We start from the raw sequence: 21,251 nt of genomic DNA, 5'->3' as shown, positions 1-21,251 counted from the left end.
CTCAGCCTCTCTAAGCTAGATTAATGCCTCAAAAAAGAAATACTGCCAGAATACCCCTTTTCTAACCAAAGAGGCACTCTGTCCCCAGTCGACTCCAGGAATCCTGGTACAATAATTAACGTGTGGGCCAGAGGCCCAAACTCACTGGCACAGGGCAGATTTTCAGATGAGAAACAGAGAAGCTCCAAATCCTACTCACATAAAGGGCTTATTGACATTATCTGCTGAAAAGAATACAGATTTCAAGAGAGACAGCCAGGCAGAGGGAAGGCAGAATTTTGGCCATGGAGGAAGTAGGTGGGGGAAGGGGTGGACTCTCACCTGGCTCAGAGCCCCTAAGTCTTTCCCAGAGCATTCTCTAAGTGTGTACCCTCAAGTGGACTTTGCTACTGGCTAAGGAGCATTTCCCATAGCACTGATGTCACAGACCCAAAATAATCCAGGTCAGCAAACACTTTCCACTGTAAACAGAAGGTTTCAGAGAGCTCCTGCGGCAGATGAGCTGTGGGTGATGCCCAGGTACCCTGGGCTAGAGGACAGGCTCTGGACCTGGGGCTAACTCAAAGGACAGAAATGACCCTGATGAGGGCAGCCACATCCACATCCAGAAAACCCAAGAAAGAAGGTGGTCTGATTATTGGGAAGAGAGAGAGGGAGGGGATTAGGGCTGAGAAGACCCCTGGCTGGCTGAGAGATGGGAAAAGAGCTGAATAAGATGATATGAACATAGGCATTCATTGCTTGCTCTCGGGCCCACTGCTGGGCTTGGGATAAGGAGGGCCCTGGAGATGGAGGACAATTCCCCCATGATAGACAGTTAGCCTGTGTGTGCTTCAGATTCTTCCCAGCCTGGAGGTGCATACAGAATCCCCGGCTTACAGCCCAACAGAGGAGCCATCAAGTATAGCCATAACTAGAAAGTGTCTGTCTTCCAAAGCACAGGATGTCCTAAGCCTTCCCTGAGTCCCTTGACATGAAAAGCTTTTCCTGAGTGAGCACACTACAGTGACACCAGCTTTAACCTGGGTTCATTTTTTGGCACCTACTATGCCCTAGGAAAGACCTGGCTGCAAGCAGAAAGTTCTGAGTCAGCACAAGCAGGTTACAAAGTTTATACACCAAAGTTCATGTTTGTTGGCACAATTATTTATTCATCAATATTTACTGAGTAATTTCTTTTTCTTTCTTTCTTTCTTTTTTTTTTTTTTTTTTTTTTGAGACGGAGTCTCGCTCTGTCGCCGAGTAGAGTGCAGAGGCGCAATCTTGGCTCACTGCAACCTCCACCTCCCTGGTTCAAGTGATTCTCCTGTGTCAGCCTCTCGAGTAGCTGTGATTACAGGTGTGCACCAACATGCCCAGCTAATTTTTGTATATATATATTTTTTAGTAGAGACGGGGTTTTACCACGTTGGCCAGGCTGGTCTTGAACTCCTGACCTCAAGCGACCCACCCATATTGGCCTTCCAAAAGTGTGAGCCACTGTTCCCGGCCTTACTGGGTAATTTCTATGTGCTAAGAACTGGGAATACTCTATTGAATAAAACCGTCATGTTTGCTATGCTTTGGGAGTTAATAATTCTGTGGGAAAGATCTGTGACAAGTAAACAAACAGGTATTTACAAAGTGTGACAAATAGAATGAAGGATATAAATAAGGGGTGGGGACAGGTAATCTGAAGGTAAAATATTTCAGCTGAGACTATAAGGATAGGAGGGGCTGTCTGTGGAAAACCAGGGATAAGTACAAATGAGGTGGAGGAATAGCATGTGCAAGGAAGGGTCCAGAGGCTGGAAAGCACATGGTGAGTTTAGGGAGGCCAGTGCAGCTGGAACATCAGGGCCAGGGAGATGCTTGCACAAAATAAGTTGGAGAGGAGGTTCTTGAACTGTACAATACTTAAAGGTTTACCAAAAATTTTTACTGGTGTTACGATAGTTGAAACAGCTCTTTGAGGTAAGCAAGACTGATAGGATGGAGCCATAGAACCTATAAGGATACTGGCCTCAGAGGTCACAGAGTTAGCAGGAGAGCTGAGATCTGAAGTTTGTTCTTCTGTTTCCAAGCCTAGGACTCTATTTAAGGGAATATGTATATACACACATACTCTGTTTAAGGGGATACACACATATATGTTTAAATTGGGCATGATTTGCAATTAATGAAACGTATAGATTTTAAATACAATGAATTTTGACAAATGTATAGCCCACAACATTTTAATCAAGATAAGGTACATTTCTATCACTCTAGATAATTTGCTGCAACCTTTTGCAATCAGTCACCCCTCCCCCAATCAAAGGCAAACTCTGTTATAATTTCTGTCCACATAGATTAGTTTTGCCTTCTTGAATTCCATATAAATGGAATTATACAGTATGCCCTCATTTATGTGTGGTTTCTTTTACTCAGCATGTTTTTGAGATTCATTCATGTTTTGGCATGTGTCAATAGTTTGTTCCTTTTTATTGCTGAATAGTATACCATTGTGTAAATATAACCACAGATTGTTTATGCATTTGTCTATATATAAACATTTGGGTTGTTTCCAGCTTTGGGTTATCATGAATTAAGCTGCCAGGAACATTCTTGCATAAACCTTTTTGCAGATATACGTTTCTATCGCTCACAGGGAAATATCTAGGAGAGGCATTGCTGGATCATAGGCAGGTGTATGTTGAATTTTTATAAAACTGTATCAGTTTTCCAAAGTTGTTGTGTCATTTTATATTCTCACCAGAATTTTAGCCATTTGGGAGGCTGTAAAAAGGTGGTTTTAATTTGCATTTAACATGACGAATGATGTTAAGCTCCTTTTTATGAGCTTATTAACCATTTGTACATGTGATGTATCTGTTAGAATTCTTGCCCATTTTTAGCAATTTTAGTGTTCTGGGAAGTCATTGCCTCCCTTGAGGTTGTAAGATATTCTCCTACATTTTCTTCTAGAAGCTGTATAATTTTAGCTTTTGGTTTATTTAGGTCTGTGATCTATCCTGGATTAATTTTTGTGTATTGGTATCTATCTTGTAACAGTATTAGTGACAGTTGACTAGACTTGTCAAGTATAAGGACTCTGTATTTTTATTTTATTTTTTACTTTTTATTGTGGCATAACTTGCATAGAGTCAAGTATATAAATCTTAAACATACAGCTCAAAATGTTTTACATATATATACATCCATGCAACTACATTTAGATCATTTGAGGATTCCTTTTTAACATAAAAAATATTTGCTAGCCTCTGTATTTTAGTATTACATTTAAGTAATACTTACATGTTAGCTTTCTGCCATGTTGACTTTTTTCAAACACATGCATTTGACAGGCATTATGCATTTGAATTAGGAGCACACATGGATTTGTAAGCTCCAGCAATAATTCCATGGCTCCACAGTGATCTTTGGCTTGCAGTTGGGGAGCAAATACATTATACCCCACAGACACGTGATTTCTATCCTCAAAGAGTTTATAATCTAAAAGAAGGCACTAAGAAATGCACATGAATAAATTATGTTGACTCACAGCAAATGACCTGTAATTATAAGAATGTTTTAAACTAAGGGCCAAGGACTTCAGAGGAGGGAATAAAATCACTTCAGGAGTGAATGAGAGGTAGCAGGGTGGAAGAGTATTTAAGCCTAAAGATGGCTGGGCTGTTGATAAATAGGGGTCATTATAAGGGCAACTGCCAACTGGAAATAATGGTTTTTAAAAAGTGCCTTTGTTGGTACCCTTTCAGTTGTACTTTACAGAAACCCAGTGGAAACCAGTTTAAGCAAAATGAGAATTTGTTGGTTCTTACAACTAGGAAGTCTGGGGTCTGAGGTGGCTCTGGCTTCAGGTATGGCTGGATTAGAGGCTTTCCTATACGGTCAGAGCTAAGACTTTATTTTGCAGATGGCTTCTTCATGTTCGACAACCATGGCCACTGGTATTCCCATACTCTTTTCTCCTTAGCTCAGCAACCTCAATGGAATAAATACTTCTTCTGAATATCTCCCTATCCAATTCCAGTGAATACTCTGTTTGGCCTATCTTGGGTTTAATTTCCACTGATGAGCAAATCCTTGTGGCCAAGGTGGATGGGAAACTCTGATTGGCTAGCACAAGTCATATGTCATTCTCAGGGGCGGGGCATGGGGGACAGAACACCATGGTGACAGTCCATTAGCATGACAAGGAGATGGGGAGACATTCTTATAAAGAATTTGAAGGAGGAAGGATAAAACATGCTGAGCAGACACCCTGGCTATCATATTAGGCTACAAGGCATGTGGGTTGTGAGTAGGAAAGATGAATGGGGGGCAAAGAGGGAGGATTTGCTCTGGATACCGAAGTGTTGCCATGGAATATTGTCCTGTATGCTCCTTCCCAAATGTGAAAGTCTCTGGTCTGAGTATCATTCTCTGCCTCTGAAGAACTGTTTACTCTGCAGATCCCAGGGCAGCCTGTGCAGCTTGGCATTTAATGGCCACTTGAGAAGACTCATATAATACCAGAGTGTAAGTTATGAGGTGTGCTGACTACGAAGGCAACACAAAGCATGGAAAGCTTTTTGGTCCTCTCTGTGTCTATTGCTAATGACCTTCTCTATCTTATTTGAAGTAACACCCCTTGTGATTACAAAGATAGACTAAATTAGAAGGATTGGACATTTCTTTGTCATCATTTGGACTAGAATCTCAGACTAGAATCTCAAAGTTGCAAAAGACCTTTGAGGTCATCCAGTATAGGCGTCAGCAAACTGGCTCATGGGCCAAATCACCCTCCACCTTTATTCTTGTAAATACATTTTGATTGGTACACAGCCCTACCCATTTCTTTACTATGGCAAGTTTCATGCCGCAGAGACTGTGTGGCTTGCAAATCCCCTTAACAGGAAAGGTTTACCAGTCCCTGGACTAATGTGACATGTTCCCTGCTTAATCAGAATTGCCCTCTCCAACATTCATTTCACACCTGACTCATGCCAAGAACCAAAAGAGGTAATACATGGAAAATGTCTGAATAGGGTCTTACATGTAATAAAATGCTCCTTAAATATTAGCTTAAAAAGTCCTGTGTTACCAATATATGTATACCACTCTTCTTCTTTCCTAGTGGAATGTCCGAGTGGTGACTATATCATAACAATACCATGTATTGGTTATTTTGTATCTTTAAAAGGGGGTTCCCCAATATAGTACATTCAAATGTGCTTCATTACTTATCACTATTAATCATTGTTGAGTATTTTCTATGTGCCCGGTACTGTGCTAAGCATCTCACATATATTCTCTTACTTAAAGTTCACCTATCATCCGCATCTTAAGAGGAACCTGAAGTTTGGGGGTCTGGTATAAAGCAACTCTCTGAAGGCGGCACAGCTAAAAAGGGTCAAGCTGGAACTTGGACCCAGGCAGTCTGATTCTATAGCTCAACTTCTTATCATATATATGATCTAGGCTTCTCAGTATGGTCAATAACCTAGTTTTCGAAGTACCAGTTTTCACAGTCCCAGAAATCGGAATATACAGCAAGCCCACCCATGGGCATAGGTGCAGAAATGCACAGCAGGGCTTCAGGACCATTGGGAGCTCATTCTCCCTGCATCCCCACACTCTCCACTCTCCCTCTCATCCGCTCACAACTGCACTGCTGCACTAGGTCTGCTTCTCACTGCCGCCAGGCCCTCTGATGCATCAGGTATGTGCTGCTGGGGAGAGCTTCCTAAATAATGCACAGCTCTGGGCAGGTCACTACTGGGCTCCAAACCTCTCCTGACTCCTCATTGGCTTCAGACTGTAACAAATACTGTTTAGCATGGCATCTGACACTCTCAAAGATCTGATCCTCACCAACTCCCAGCCTTTTCTCACTGTCCACATACTCATATTCTCTAGCATACACAAACTGGACTTCCTAACAGCTCCCGATGAGGGCTTTCTGTCTTTTATTTCAGTCTCCATCCCAGTTCCCAGACAAAGGCCCAGGACTCAGGAATTGTGCATTAGGGTGTGTGGAATGCCTGCACAGGAACTGAGTAAGTCCATCTAGACTGCTCTTTCTTTTCCTTCGACTCTACACAACATAAGTCTGTTCCCTGTCTCAAGGACCAAGTGGAATGGAACCTTCTCCAACAAGCATTCCCAGGCCTTCCAGAGGAATTTGGCCTGTTTTCCTCTGTACTCTTCCCTTCCCTCTCAGCACCCACCATGGTTTCTCCCACATCACAGTCATGCATGCTTGTGCCTGCCCTTCCAAGATGCTGGATGGAAGCAGTCTGAGGTCCAGTTCTCTGTCCTGTGCATCATTGATTCCATGGTGCCCGGAATGTGGAACGTCACTGTCTCACAGCGTGAAGATTTGTTTCACTGCCTGAGTGAATGAGTGAATAGTGCTGAGACATCCAATGGGAAGATCAGCCATCCCAATCCATGTTTTCCCTGGCGATCTCCATCACAGTAAAAATACAGAAAGATGATAAAAAGGAGGAGCAGGGAGGAGGGAAAGGAGGTCTCAGGGTCAGACCAAAACAGTTTAAACATCTGCTCCTCTGCTTCCTATCTCATTTGACTTTATCCAGGCAATTTACCTTTGAACCTCATTTTCCTTTTATGTAAAATGAGGATATTGAAGTATTCCTCATTAAATGGATCCATCCATGTATTCACTCAAGGCTCCATCACTTTTCTTAACTTTGAGATTTGGAGCCAACTATCTCTTCTCTGGGCCTCAATTTCCTTCTTTTTAAAATGAGAATAATGTCAGTGTCCTCTTTATAGGACTTTTGTGAAGCATAAGTGGGCTCATTCGTGTGTCCAATAAATGCTTTTATAAGTGGTCATCACTCTGCATCAAACACCATGTTGAGTGTGCAGGACTCAGCAGTGAAAAAAACAGACAGGGTTTGTCATACAACTGTCATGTGGCTTACAGTCAAAGGAGGATGAGAGACAGAAACAAAGAAAATGAGCTAATGAACAAAATAATCACTGACTGTGGTAAGCTCTGTGAAGAATGGTGAGAGCAAATATAACATGGGGGATATTCCTTAGACACAGAATTCAAGGAAGGCCCATGTAAGATTGTTGTAAGGATTAAATAAAAAAATAGATGTAAAACATTTGCACTCAGGCTGCAGTTGGAAAAGAGTCTCTTGATCAGGAGGAGGAGGAGAAAACATTAGTCTGAGTCTAAGGAATTTCTGATGGCGACTGGGCTTCAGTTCCTGAAATGCTGCCTCTCAGGTTCCTTCTCCCTGCATGTAATAGGCCCAGGGTCTGTCTCTGCCAGTTGAAAGAGGGATTTATAGTCACCTGAGGTTCCTGCACCATATAATTCTAACATCACAGGCAATTCTCCTTCAAGAACAACTCAGGCTGACTGTGAAAATATCTAATTTTATGGTTGCTTTAGACGATCACCAGACGGGCAGGGCTGGGATCCCTGGGCTATTTCCCCATATCTCAAAACACAGGAATAGACCTCGGGCTGCCCCTGCTCCTGCAAGCTGAGCATGACTTGCAGCGGGAAGATTGGCACTTGATAGAGTGTGCTTCAGGTGCTTAAAATAGATCAACTGTGTCATTAGACTATTGCAAAGCAGTTGCTTCATTGGCCCTGCTGGCCTGGTGAGGGCAAGAGATAACAGCCCGTGGAGAAAGACCTGTGCTTTGCACAAAATTAAGCAGATGCGAGAAAGAAGCTTTGGAAATGATAGAGGCAGTAGAGAGTAGCATTCTGCTGCGAGAGAAGGTGGGGCTGTGGCACAGGCACACAAGCAGCCACCACAGTCCCTGGGAACAGCAGGGCGGCATATGGAGCCTGTATGTACCCCTTGTCTGGCTGGTGACACCCTTAGAAAAAAGGCCTAAGAGATGTTTAGGGAGCCAGGTAAAACCTAATCTGAAGTCCCTGAGGGACCATCTCCAGGCAGACACAAAACTAACACGTGGAGCTGCCTGGTGTCTTCCTACTGTTCCTGCAAACATCCTCTCCCCAGCATGTTTCAAGTCCTTCCACTGTTTCAGTCACTCTTTCCTGGGAATGCACCGGCTGATCACTGTCCTCCCTGAACATAGTGTTTCAAACAGAGCCTGATCAGGGTCTGCAGAGTGAGACTCTCACCTCCTGTCCGTATGGCCTGAAATCACATTTTTCCAGTAGGCCACACTGCTCAGTTGCCTCTTTCTGAACTTGAGACCAACTCCTGCTCCCCTAACCTCTTCCTCCAATGGCTGCCATGCCTGGTGTAGGAGACATTAGGGAGTGATGGCCATTGAGGAGGGGAAGAGTTCAAGTCATGTCTGGGAGGTAGAAATGACCAGATGTGGCGACAGATGGAATACAAGAGAGTGGAGGAAAGGGAAGTGTCCCAGAAGACTGCTTTCTAATCACTGACTTATGACTGGCTAGATAGAGGTTCTATACATCAACTGGGACTGTAAGAGCTAAGGTAGGCTTTTTGTTTTCTTAGGAGAGTAAGTTTATTAAATTTCAAGTTGAATTTGAAGTGCCTTGGGAATATTCCAGTAGCCATCTTAGCAGATGATCAGAAAGATGACCCTAGAGCTTAGGAAAGAGATCTTTATCTATCTTTATCTTAGGGTTTAGTAGAGAGAGTGGGCTTTTCATGAATGCATTAATTCATCAATTATCTTTTGAGTACCTACTATGTACCAGACACTGTGCTTTGCTTTCTGTGAATTATTTGCTACCTTGATTTCTTCCAGAGGAATGAGGAAGAATCTGCCCTAAAGAGAAGAAATTATGTTGGCATGATCTACTTTCTCAAGCAGGAGGACCCTGTAAGGACAGAGGAATGGTTGTGAGTAGCCACACGGAATCATTGTTGTGGCCTTTCAGCACTCACCCCTCAGCTGGGTGGCTAATCAAACTCACCTAACCCATATAGAGCTCATGCTGTTGACTAGATATTCTCAACTGGACCAGGCATGTCCTGTATGTCAGAACATTCTCTGGAACAGTCCAGCCTCCTCGGACGCCCTCTTTTGGGCTAGAAAAGGTGCCCAGATGTGGGATCAGTTATCCAGAATTGCCCTCCTTTGTTCTGTGTCCTACTGTCTTTTATTAGGTTCTCTGAAAACAAAACTGACCTCCAGGAGGTCGGGGCAGGACATTGCTTGCCCTGTTATTTGCCTAACTGTATCCAACAGGATATGACATCACCCTTCTGGGAATGGGTCAGTTGGGGGAATAAGGACATGAGGCAGGGTTTTGCTCACTTCATGAGGACTTTAATAGCATGGCAATGTTAATCAATTGCTAACTTCAGACAGAATTTTCTCCCATAATCATTAACAGATGTGCTGCAGCTTCCACATCTCTGGGTGAAGAATCACTTCTACATATTTGATGTTTTGTGGATCATCTACTGGACTACAGTGGCAAGGTGACATAAAAATATTAAGCTATCACTGTGTAATTTAATAGGAAGTGATAATTGTGGCAAGCCAGAGACTAAGTATATACCCCAACCAAAGCAGGCAATCCTATTGATTGCTGTTAGGAAGAAAAATTAGGTCGGGGCTGCAAAATCTTCCGATTTTGTTTTGTTTTGAAGAGAGCTAGAAATCCCAATTCTGATTTCCCAATTTCCCATTGTTGGCAAATAATTCAAATTCACTAAAAACCTGGTGTAGGGCAAATAAGACGTGTCCCTTTACATTGGCCACCAGGAGGCCCCTTTTGCCCAGCTGTGTGAACCATGATGTTAAAGGCCACATTTGTTCTATTTATTGTTGTATCTCCAGCATTATGCTTGGTGCAGAGCTGGTGTCCAGTAAATACCTGATGAATCAACAAATGGACAATCCAATTCTTATTGCCTGTGTTGGACAGGCCCAGGAACTAGGAAGATTGGAAACGAATGTCATGACTAAATTCCCTTACACTATTGAAACACCACAGTTGTGAGAAATGACCAGGTGAGGTGGAAAGCATGGCAAGCAGACTGGCTGTGGACATGCTAAATTACTGGCGTCTTCCCATGTGGGGATCTCCTACATGTGAGCACTTCCCTTCAGGTTCTTAGGAGGAGAGGGTCCACGTCCATGGGTCAAGGATAGCAAAATGAGGGTTTAAACATCAGGACTAGATAGATAAACTTAGTGACTCTTGCATTTAGTCACCAATTGTCAGCATCCCATGCTAGCATGGGCAGTGATTGACATTCAGGGGAAACCAGACCACAAGAAAACCTCCCTGAGGAGTCATTTCCTTAACAAACACTCTATTATGGATTGAATTGTGTCCCCACAAACTCATAATTGAGGCCCTAACCCTCAGTACCTCAGAATATGACTGTATTTGGCAATAGAGTCTTTCCAGAGGTAATCAAGTTAAAATGAAATCATTAGATGGGTCTTAATCCAATGTGACTGGTGTCCTTGTGGAAGGGGGAATCTGGACACAGAGCTACACACAGATAAAGGTGATGTAAAAAGACCCAGGCAGAAGGCAGCCATTTCCAAGCCAAGGAGAAAGGTCTCGAGTAGATATTTGTCTCGCAGCTTTCAGAAGGAACCCTACTAATACCTTCATTTTAGACTTTCAGCCACCAGAGCTATAAAACAATACATTTCTGCTGTTTAAGCCACCTGGTTTGCAGCATTTTGGTGCAGTAGCCCTAGCAAACTAATACATACTATTTATTTCAGAAACCTTTGTTATGTGTCATGCACTGTTCTAAGGAATTCACAACTAACTTATGTATCTTTATAACTCCTCTATGAGAGAGGCACTATTATTAGCCTCCTTGTAATTATCATTACAGATGAGGAAGTGAGGCACAGAGAAGGTAAGGGACTTGCCTAAGGATACACAGAAAGTACAAGCAGGGCTAGAATTTGAGCCCACCAACCTAGCTTCAGTCTGTGTCCTTAAGAACTGCAAAGGAAGAATTTATCTGGCAAAATACCCAGAAAGTCGAAGGTGTTCGGACACTTCTGGTTGTTTTCTGTACTTTTACAATGGCTTCTGCCTAAAGTTGGGTAACAGCCAGTTGTTGACCATTCACCACAGCAGATGCTATCGCAGCAAGAAAAAGCTTTTGCCAGATAGGAAAGCTGGAGTTCAGAATTGATATCACTTCCTTGATGCAATCCAAGTGCTCTTGAAATCACATTGTGATTCTTCTGAGATGTGTTATAGTCATTTTGGATGATTTTAAAATTGTTCCTTACGTTATTTCTCTAACCCCTCCTTAGCCTCAAGTAATCATCTATCAACAACTGCCTCATTCATTTGGGAAGCACTGTTTTAAAACCATCTCTAACCTTGTAAAGTAAATAATCACTTCTACTTTATCTGTTTTGCAGATGTAGAATTTCTGGAGAGGGCATCCTACTGTGTTCTTGTGTGTAAGGGATCCTGTTCTTCAGGGATCCTTAGATTTCTTGATCTGGGCAACGGCATTAGCAGAGGAAGGTCATCATGCCCCGTGTGCTGGGTGTCTTCTGTTCTGAACTCCCTCACCTCTCCAGATCTGTTCTGCCTGCTTCCCTACTCTGGACTGTGCCGTGGGAAGCTGCTGACCATTACGGACCTATCAAATGCCTTCCTTGCCCTCTGGCTTCTGATTGGACTTGACCAATGGGGAGTACCCATAGGAGATCTGAGGGAGAGAGAAGAGGAGGTTCAGGATATTTATCCTCCTGGTTCTTTCCTTGGAACTAGGCTGGCTGCCTTCCTGGGGCCACAGCCACAGTTCCTGTCAGGCAGCCCTCACCCCATAGCCAGCTGGGTCTCTGGGTCCAGCGGGGGGCAGTTGTGGTAGCAGTGGGTCATGTGCCACAGTTACTAGGCTCCTAGTACTGGGCCATGCTTGCTTCTCCTTGTTTGTTTCTTAATGTCCTTCTTATATACTTGTGAGGAGTTCTTCCATTTAACTCCTCTCAGACTGCCAATCTGTTCTCTGCCAAGACCCTACCTAATAGAATCCTCCTTTTCCTCTTTGCCCTATAAAACAATCAGTGGCTAGGCCATGCAGTCTTTATTTTCTAAAGGATGTTTCCCCTTATTTCTAGTTTTATAACCATCAAAATTTTGGCCCTCAGATGTTTTCTGAACCAGGACAATTGGAATCCTAACTTCCTGTCTTCCCTTTTTCAACCCATGCCATATACAATGCCAGGTTAATAAGCTTCCTGTAGGCTTCCTGGGAGCTATGACTTTCCTATGTAGAAAATCCAGCACCTACTGTAATACCAGAAGAACAGACTAATTTTTAACCAGAGGATTTGGTTTTAATGACACCATCTTTCCAGAACTTTGCTTTACTCAACAGCCAACTCAACTTCAGACTCAACTCCATTCACTGAGACCCAATGCCAGTGAGTTTCTAATGTTATTTCACTTAATCCTTATAAGAACCCTGCACATTGGTATTTATTGCTCACATTTTATACACGGTAAAATTCAGCTCAGAGGCATGATCTATTCTGTTCAAGACCACAGAAACAGTACACGATAGATCTTGAGTTTGAACTCGAGAATCCATATGCCAAAGCTCAGGTTCTTGCCGTCCCAGCATGGTATCTACTTATCCCACGACATCTTTGTGGGAGTTATATGACACTTCAATACTCTCTTCAACAGAACAAAGTCTACTTCAAAAAAGTAATTTGTTAGCATACCAATCCATGGTAAAGACCAACAAAGGGGCTAGAGGCAGGAGGAAGCCTATAAAATGAGTAGGAGCGGTACATGGTACCATTGATCTTGGTGCTCTGGGGAGTTAGGAGGCAAGCCTTGGCGAAGTGTGAAGTGTGGGGCTGGGCAGGGGGGCTGGTGCTAGTCGGGAAAGGGCTTTCTGGGCAGAAGGAACCATGCATGTAAAGTCAGCAGGAGCAAACCCTTAGAGGGAATGGGAGAAGGCACATGTGACAAGAACACTGAGAACTGTGCACTGTAGACAAGATGGAGCTGGTCAGCAAGGCCAGGAGCAGGCCACACAGGGCCCTACAGGCTTGTTGAGGAGTTTCCTTTCTCACCCTAGGAGCATGGGAGCCTCGCTTTAAGCAGAATATGATACAGAGTGGGGATGCGGTAGGTGGCTGAAGGGGACTGGCACAGATGAAATGCCAGTTAGAGGCTGCCTCAGTAGGTCAGGAGACAAACGAGAGATCCTTGGAATAGGTTGAGAGTTCATGAGGGAAAGAAAGGCTGAATGTTGGATCCACCCTACAGAAGCCAAAGTGGCAATGATTGGCCAGTTTCCCTCCTTTCCTCTGCAGTCCTTCACCGAAGCGAGTGTACTGACTCAGTATGAGCCCAGGCCTTTCTGAGCCTTGGGTGTCCTACTCACATGTTTGGTGTCTATTTTCTCCCAAATAAGGACTGGACCCCACCTGCTGTGCTCTACCTAGGTCTGCCCACCACCTCACTCCAGCATCTCCAAAATTACCCCTTTCTTAATGTTCAGCTAGATTTCAGAAGAAAGGATTCTAATGAAACTAAAATTCACACTGAAGAGTAACTGACTAAGCATGCTCTTGTTTTTGTAATCTAAGAATTTTTTTATTAGTAAAAACAATTCACAAATGTTTATAAAACATCTCATAATCCCATTTAATCCTTAAAAAATCACACTTCAGGTATGCTTCTCAATTCATGAGAAGGATGTGACTGAAGTCTGAGAGGTTGTGTGAGCTGCTTGCTAATGTCATAAAATCCACAATGACAGCCACAATGATGCCCACAGTGATAATGACAGTGTGACCACCCATCACTGACATGATGCCAGTTGTGCCCACAGTCAAGGTACTACACAAAACATTAACATTTGGTTTCTATTCCCAGCTGAGGTATGCCTCGTCATTTCCATTTTTTGCCGATGAGACAACATACTGAAGGCCACACATCTAACACATAAAAAATGAGAACTGGAACCTGGAACAGTCTGATTCCAGGGTCTGCACTCTATCAACTCTTATCACTGCTCAAAGACCACAGCCCCATGCTCCTCTTCTCCAGATAAAGTGATTAGGAATTTCTTATACGAATGACCCTTGAACAACATAGGTTTGAATAGTGTAGGTCCACTTACACAGATCTTTTTCAACTAAAGGCAGATTGAAAATTCAGTATTTAGACAAAATGAAAAAAGAAAATGACAGGCCAATATCCCTGATGAACATAGAAGCAAAAATCCTCAAGAGAACACTACCAAATCAAATTCAGCAGAACATCAAGAAGTTAATTCACCATGATCAAGTAGGGTTTATTCTTAGGATGCAAGGTTGGTTCAATATGTGCAAATCAATAAATGTGATTCACCACATAAACGGAATGAAAAACAAAAAAATATGATTATCTCAAAAGATATGGAAAAAGCTTTTGATAAAATCCAACACCCCTTCATGACAAAAACTCTGACTTCAGTGAAGTCTCAGGATGCAAAATTAATGTACAAAAATTAGTAGCATTTCCATACACCTATAACACTGAATTTGAGAGTCAAATAAAGAACATAATCACATTTACAAGAGCCATGCACATACACACACACACACACACACACAGAAAGAGAGAGAGAGAAAGAGAGAGAGAAACCCTAGGAATATATGTAACCAAGGAGGTGAAAGATCTCTACAAGGAGAACTACAAAATACCACTGAAATAAATCATAGATGACACAAACAAATGAAAAAAACATTCCATGTTCATGGATTGGAAGAATCAATATCATTAAAATGGCCATACTGCCCAAAGCAATTTATAGATTCAATGCTATTCCTATCAAACTAGCAACATCATTTTTTACAGAATTAGAAAAAACAATTCTAAAATTCATGTGGACTCATAAAGGGGACCAAATTATCAAAATAATCCTAAGCAAAAAGAATAAAGCTGCAAGCATCACATCACCTGACTTCAAACTATACTATAAGGCTACCGTAACCAAAACAGCATGGTACTGGTACAAAAACAGACATATAGACCAATGGAACAGAATAGAGAACACAGAAATAAAGCCACATACCTACAGCCATCTGATCTTTGATAAAGCTGACAAAATTAAGCAATGGAGAAAAGACTCCCTATTTAATAAATGGTGCTGGGACAGCTGGCTAACCACATGCAGAAAAATGAAACTGGACCCCTACATTTCACCACATACAAAAATTAACTCAAGATGGATTAAAGATTTAACTGTAAGACCTCAAACTATAATAATTCTAGAAGAAAACCTAGGAAACACCATTCTCGACATTGGCCTTGGGGAAGAACTTATGACTAAGTCCTTGAAAGCTATTGCAACAAAAACAAAAATGGACAATTGGGACCTAATTAAACTAAACTAGCAACAGAGTAAACAGACAGCTTACAGAATTAGAGAAAATATTTGCAAACTATGCATCTGACAAAGGACCAATATCTAGAATCTGTAAGGAACTTAAACATTTCAACAAGCAAAACAAAAACAAAAAACCCCCAAAACCATTAAAAAGTGGGCAAAAGATATGAACAGACACTTTTCAAAAGAAGCTATAGAAGTGGGCTGGGCACACTGGCTCATACCTGTAATCCCAGAACTTTGAGAGGCTGAAGCATTTGACACCAGGAGTTTCAGATCAGCCTGGGCAACATGGCAAAACCCGTCTCCACCAAAATAAATATACAAAACTTAACCGGGCATGGTGGCACTCACTTATCGTCCTAGCTGCTCAGGAGGCTGAGGTGGGAGGATCGCTTGAGCTCGGGAGGCTGAGCCTACAGTGTGCCATGATTGTGCCACTGAACATCAGCCTGGGCAACAGAGCCAGACTTTATCTCAAAAAAAAAAAAAAGACATACAAGTGACCAATAGACATGAAAAAATAAAAATGCTCAACATCACTAATAATCAGAGAAATGCAAATCCAAACCACAATAAGATACCATCTACACCAGTCAGAATGGCAATTATAAAATGTCAAAAAACAACAGATGCTGGCAAGGCTGCAAAGAAAAGGGAATGCTTATACATTGTTGATGGGAATGTAAATTAGTTCAGCCACTATGGAAAGCAATTTGGAGAATTCTCAAAGAACTTAAAACAGAAATACCATTTGACCTAGCAATCCCATTACTGGATATATATCCAAAAGAAAATTAGTCATCCTGCCAAAAAGACACACACACTGATATGTTCATTGCAGCACTATTCACAATAATAAAGATATGGAATCAACCTAGGTGTCTATCAACAGTGGACTGGGTAAAGAAAATGTAGTACATATATACCATGGAATACTATGCATCCATAAAAAAGAACAAAATCATGTCCTTTGCAGCAACATAGATGCAACTGTAGGGCATTATCCTAAGCAAATTATTTCAGGAACATAAAACCAAACACTGCATATTCTCACTTATAAGTGGGAGCTAAACATTAAGTACTCATGGACATAAAGATGGCAAAAATAGACAATGGGGACTACTAGAGGGGGAAGGGAGGGAGGAGAGCAAGAGTTGAAAAACTAACTATTGGGTACTATGCTCAGTACCTGGGTCATGGAATCAAGTGTATCTTAAAGCTCAGCATCATGCAATATACCCATGTAACGAAGCCTGCACATGTACCTTCTGAATCTAAAATAAAAGTTGAAATGAAAAAAAAACCAGTATTTGCAGAATTTGAAACCCGCCTATACAGAGGGCTGACTCTTTTTATAAGCAGGTTCCACAAGGCTGACTGCAGGACTTAGTATACACAATTTTACCAATCCCCACGTGTACAAAGGGATGACTGTAATCTCACATTTTGCCTCCATTTCAGTGTTGACATTTGAACCATTGATTAGGAGCTGTACTCAGTGTCAAACGTGTTACACATCCTAGTATCTTTCATAACCCAACAATTAACTGCATGACTTGAAGAAGCTACTGAGCATTAACTACAACATTTCTGAACACAGCTTCAAATTTTTACCCATAAAATGAGGAAAAACACCCATGTCACAGGTTGGGTGGGACAGTCTGGTGAGCTCAATCAGGGGAGTGCTTGGCATGGTGGCTGGTGGAGAATGAGGAGTAAATAAATAGAAGTGAAAGAAAAACTAAGCAAGAGTTTCTATTAGGGATAGTATCAGGCATGAGGATCAAGTTAAGAATTTCACATCTCAAAGGGGAGATTTTTGCTTGGTCAGGTCACCCAAGGACCCCCTGCCAATGCCCTATCCATGCCACCCTATGACTCTGTTACTCCTTTTCTTGTGAGGTCTGATGTCTACTCTCTGTATTTGCAGCCTCTTGGGTTTGGGAGGTACCTCCATGATGATGGAGTTCAGCCCCCAAAGTTCTGCACTTGCTGTGTCCCCCAGGTGTCTGTTTAGAGAAGCATTTCCTCTTAGGGGGAACCCTGGGGGCTTCCGGGGCTGCTGAGTCATTCTCCTCTGTTCATTTTCCACTACTGCAAAATACACACACTCTCCCTGCTTATAAAAAGTAGTGGCATTTTTGCCAGTCAGTATTCAACTCTATTGGTGCTTGTTTTCCTTCCTTCCTTCCTTCCTTCCTTCCTTCCTTCCTTCCTTCCTTCCTTCCTTCCTTCCTTCCTTCCTTTTTTTTCTCTCTCTCTCTCTCTTTCTCTCTCTCTCTTGCTTTCTTGCTTTCAGAAGGACAGTCTCTGTTTTCTTCTTTCAGGAATACTCAGTGTTACTAATAGGACAAGAGTTCCTTAGCATTCCAGAGAGAGAAAAGGGCAGAGTCAGTTGCCGGTTTCTCTTCATAGTTCCTTGAAAAATAGATGAGCCATCTTTCTCTTCTGCCACTTAGTGGGAAAGGACTCTCATAAATACATTTTTTTCCCCCTAGAGATAGTGAGAAGTGACAGGCAACTCACATCTTTATTTGCCTGAAAACATGCAAATGCAAACATGTGACCCACTAGCTGATAGGGGCTGCAGGATTTTCCTCTTTTCCTGAGCCTGGTATGAAGCCAAAACACCATTCCAGCCTGTCAAAATCAAAAGGCAAAATTCTTTGGCTGTAAGAGGCAGAGAGAGTCCAGCCACACTTGCTAGCTAAGCATAGATATGCAATACACAAAGGAAGACAGCAGAGAGATGAATCATACAAATATGTAGTAAATAAATATATTTAATTTTCATCTCAGTAGTTTTTGCTTTGTTGTTGTTTTTTTCTCTTCTATGCCAACAGTCTTGAAATGGAGGTGGGGGCGGGGTGGAGTGTGTGAAGAAATAGGTTTTGGCTGGATACAGCTTCAATAAGGTCTTGATAGTTCTGGCCTTGTTGCTCAGCTCTAGCTTTTTAAGAAAAAAAACTTGTAGATTCTTAGATTAGAAACCTTTCTTTTATTATTATTATTATTATTATTATTTGAGACAGAGTCTCACTCTGTTGCCCAGGCTGGAGTGCAGTGGCACGATCTCAGCTCACTGCAACCTCTGCCTCCCAGGTTCAAGCAATTCTCCTGCCTCAGCCTCTTGAGTAGCTGGGATTACAGGTCCATGCCACCACGCCTGGCTAATTTTTGTATTTTTAGTAAAGACAGGGTTTCACCATGTTGGTCAGGCTGGTCTCGAACTCCTGACCTTGTGATCCACCTGCCTCTGCCTCCCAAAGTGCTGGGATTACAGGCATCTGCCACGGTGCCTAGCCGATTAGAAGGCTTTCTAATTCAACCTCTCTCATCATACAGAAGAGCAGTCTGAGATGCAGAGAGGGGACTGATAACGAAGTCATAGACCCAGGAAAGTGACTGTTTGTAGGGGTTCTCTGGTTCAACAGCCCCATGCGATGCTGGAATAACCTAGACAGGCCAAGCTGACAAGAGGGCGGGAGAGTGAGTCTGGAACCGAGACATGCCCTCCCAGGTCACAGCGCTACATTGAAGAGAAATAGACTATGCCTTCTTGAATTTCGGACTGCATTCTCAGTAGCTGAGGCCCTACCTGGCAGCAAAATATCTGGTCCTGGCTCTGCAAGCAGTTGTTGCCTCTGGCATGTTAGAGCCCTTGGCCAAAGGGTTGTTCCTGTCCTCTTGTTCTCAAGGATAACTAACCAGCCTGCAAGTACATAGAGAAACCAGTGCCTGGGCCCACCGGGCTGCAGGCACTCCGGAGCTGGATCTTTCACAATCTCCAGACCCAAAGGTGGCCTGGTGATGATTTGTTTATCAAACTGCGGTTTCCCAGCCCACTGCCTGCCCACACCCACCTACCCTCCCGCCTGCCCACAGGCCAGCTTCCCTGCTCTTCCCACCTCTGGGACAGGCAGTGCCTTCCAGATGTGTGCAGGGAGGTCTCCTCAGAGCCCCCACAGTCAGACAATGGCCACACACTGCTTCCTAGGCCTTCCCAGGCAGTGCTAGAAGGAAGACAAGCAGCCTTCCCAGCAGAGGCGACCGGAGCCGCTGATAAAATATTGGCAAAATTATCACGAAAAACCAGAGTCATGAAGCTATCCCTCTGCCAAGGAGAACGGAAAGCACCAAAAAGGAGCCTGGGGGTCATGTGTCCAGAGATGCCAGGCTTCCTTCCTCTTTCCAGGCAGCCCGAGCGCAGGCTCCCTCACCTCCCGCCCCCACCCCTGTTCCCATGGCAAAGGAGAGGAGGATCCACTTACTGCTCGTGTTCATGGTGATGTCTTTGCACTGGGTCTTTCATTCAATACGGAGGCCCCGGCTGCTTTTTAAATCTTCAGTTCTTCGAACCTCACTCATCACCTGGGGGGTGAAAAGGCAGTCCAGTGCCAGCTCTGTATCCTCAGGTGCTCTCTCTCCTCTGCTGTCCCCTCTCTGTCTGGGCTGTAGCCCCTGGCCTTGAAGGCGCGTGGACTAATAGGCGCAGGTGAGAGCAAGGAGGAAGAGGCGGCAGGACACCGGCGCCCCGGTCCTCCTGCTCCTCAGATCGGAATCCCGGGCAGAAGTGGGGTTGCCAGCGCCTGCTCGCGCGCACCCCGGACTATTCCTGCCCAGAGGCTCCGGAGCCCAAAGGGGGTGTGGACCACAGGGAGGCAGGGCGGGGGCAGCGCGTCCCCGCCCGGCCTCAAGGAGCAGCGACCCGCCCCGGAACCCACCTCTCGGCCAGTGTCGGGAGCCAGAGGCCCCTGCCCCGGCCCCTGCGACTGATTCATGAATCCTGGTCCTCGTCTGGGGTCTCGAATTCCAGGGCTAGCAATGCGAAATAGGAGAGCTCGACATCCATGATGCGGGCTCGCGGGTTGGCAGCGCGGGGGGCGCGGCCGCTCGCTGCTGCCACCTGCTGGACGCACCGGCGCGTGTCCGAAGCCCCGCCCCGCCGGGCTTCTGCCTGGGCCCTGGGGTGTGATGGGGGATGGACGAGACCCTGTGTCCTGGGACCAACGAGGGGGTGCTTGAGCGCTTGTTTTCCCTCCCTCGATCCTGGGGTCTAAGGGCTCGACAATGATAGGAAAAGAAACATCATTAGAAGGGGCTGTGAAGGAAAGCCTGGCTTTGCAGGAAGACAGTTTCCATCCGGCCCTGCTGCTGGCAAGCTTGGTGCAGTCTAGGCTCAAGTCGGTCACTACCGTCGCTGCCTCATCTTTCTCAACTGTGAATATGGCGTCTGCACAAGTGGATGATACGTAAGGGGCTCCTTCAGCCTCCCAGCATTTATATCCCCTCTTCCCTCACTGATTCCCTTTATCCCCTATCACTGATTCATCATTAGAATTGCTTATTACCTCTCTTCCCCACGAGAATGTTAGCTCCACGAAAGAATGGATCTGTCCGTAGGGTTCACTACAGGCCCCCAATACCTAGAACAGGGCCTGCCATATAGTAGCTACCAATGAATATTTGTTGACAGATCAACCCAGACATTTTCTGGGTTTAATATTACACAGTCCTAAGAGTAGATTGCCTAGGCGCTCCACCCTGAAACACTTCCCCATCTGAGGAGAACAGCAGGTATGTGGCCTCACAGGTCCACCCTAGTTTTTGTATGGCCAACTAACTCTTCCCCCAGGTTTTTTGTTTTTTTTTTTTAATTATATCTTATAGGTGTGTATTGTAGAAGTTTATATTCCAAAGTTTTTTGGTCACAGTTGATTCAGTGGGGTAGGGCTCTTGACATTCCTGTGACTACTTACTCTGTCACTTTCTGAACCTAATTCATGATCATAGAAGTGTGACTTTTGAGTGCTGAAAAACAAGACTGAGAGGGTACATGATCCTTCTCTATAGCATGGCTCCAATTAGAGCATGTGCAGACTCAAAAGGCTGTGAACACTCACAGCCCCAGCTTAGACAAGGAAACAGGGGGTCAGAGAGGCTGGG

The 21,251-nt window shown here is 43.9% G+C and overlaps 1 protein-coding gene across 5 annotated transcripts in view; it reads right to left on the bottom strand.

Moving 5' to 3' along the window:
* Positions 1 to 20,190, bottom strand: part of ABLIM3 (actin binding LIM protein family member 3) — a 119,073-nt gene extending 98,883 nt beyond the window's left edge. For all 5 annotated transcript variants that reach the window (XM_028849830.2, XM_077937320.1, XM_077937322.1 and 2 more), the window contains exons 1-2: positions 20,030 to 20,190; positions 19,577 to 19,676 (exon numbers count right to left, since the gene is read on the bottom strand). In XM_028849830.2, the coding sequence (XP_028705663.1) occupies positions 19,577 to 19,589 (13 nt within the window). In that variant the 5' untranslated portion in view covers positions 19,590 to 19,676; positions 20,030 to 20,190. The remainder of the gene's footprint in view (positions 1 to 19,576; positions 19,677 to 20,029) is intronic.
* Between the last annotated feature and the right edge of the window lie 1,061 nt (positions 20,191 to 21,251).

Source organism: Macaca mulatta, chromosome 6, assembly GCF_049350105.2.
Source record: "Macaca mulatta isolate MMU2019108-1 chromosome 6, T2T-MMU8v2.0, whole genome shotgun sequence".
Taxonomy (NCBI): domain Eukaryota; kingdom Metazoa; phylum Chordata; class Mammalia; order Primates; family Cercopithecidae; genus Macaca; species Macaca mulatta.
The sequence above is the reverse complement of the archived record's forward strand: the minus strand, read 5'-3'. Positions and strand labels throughout refer to the sequence as shown.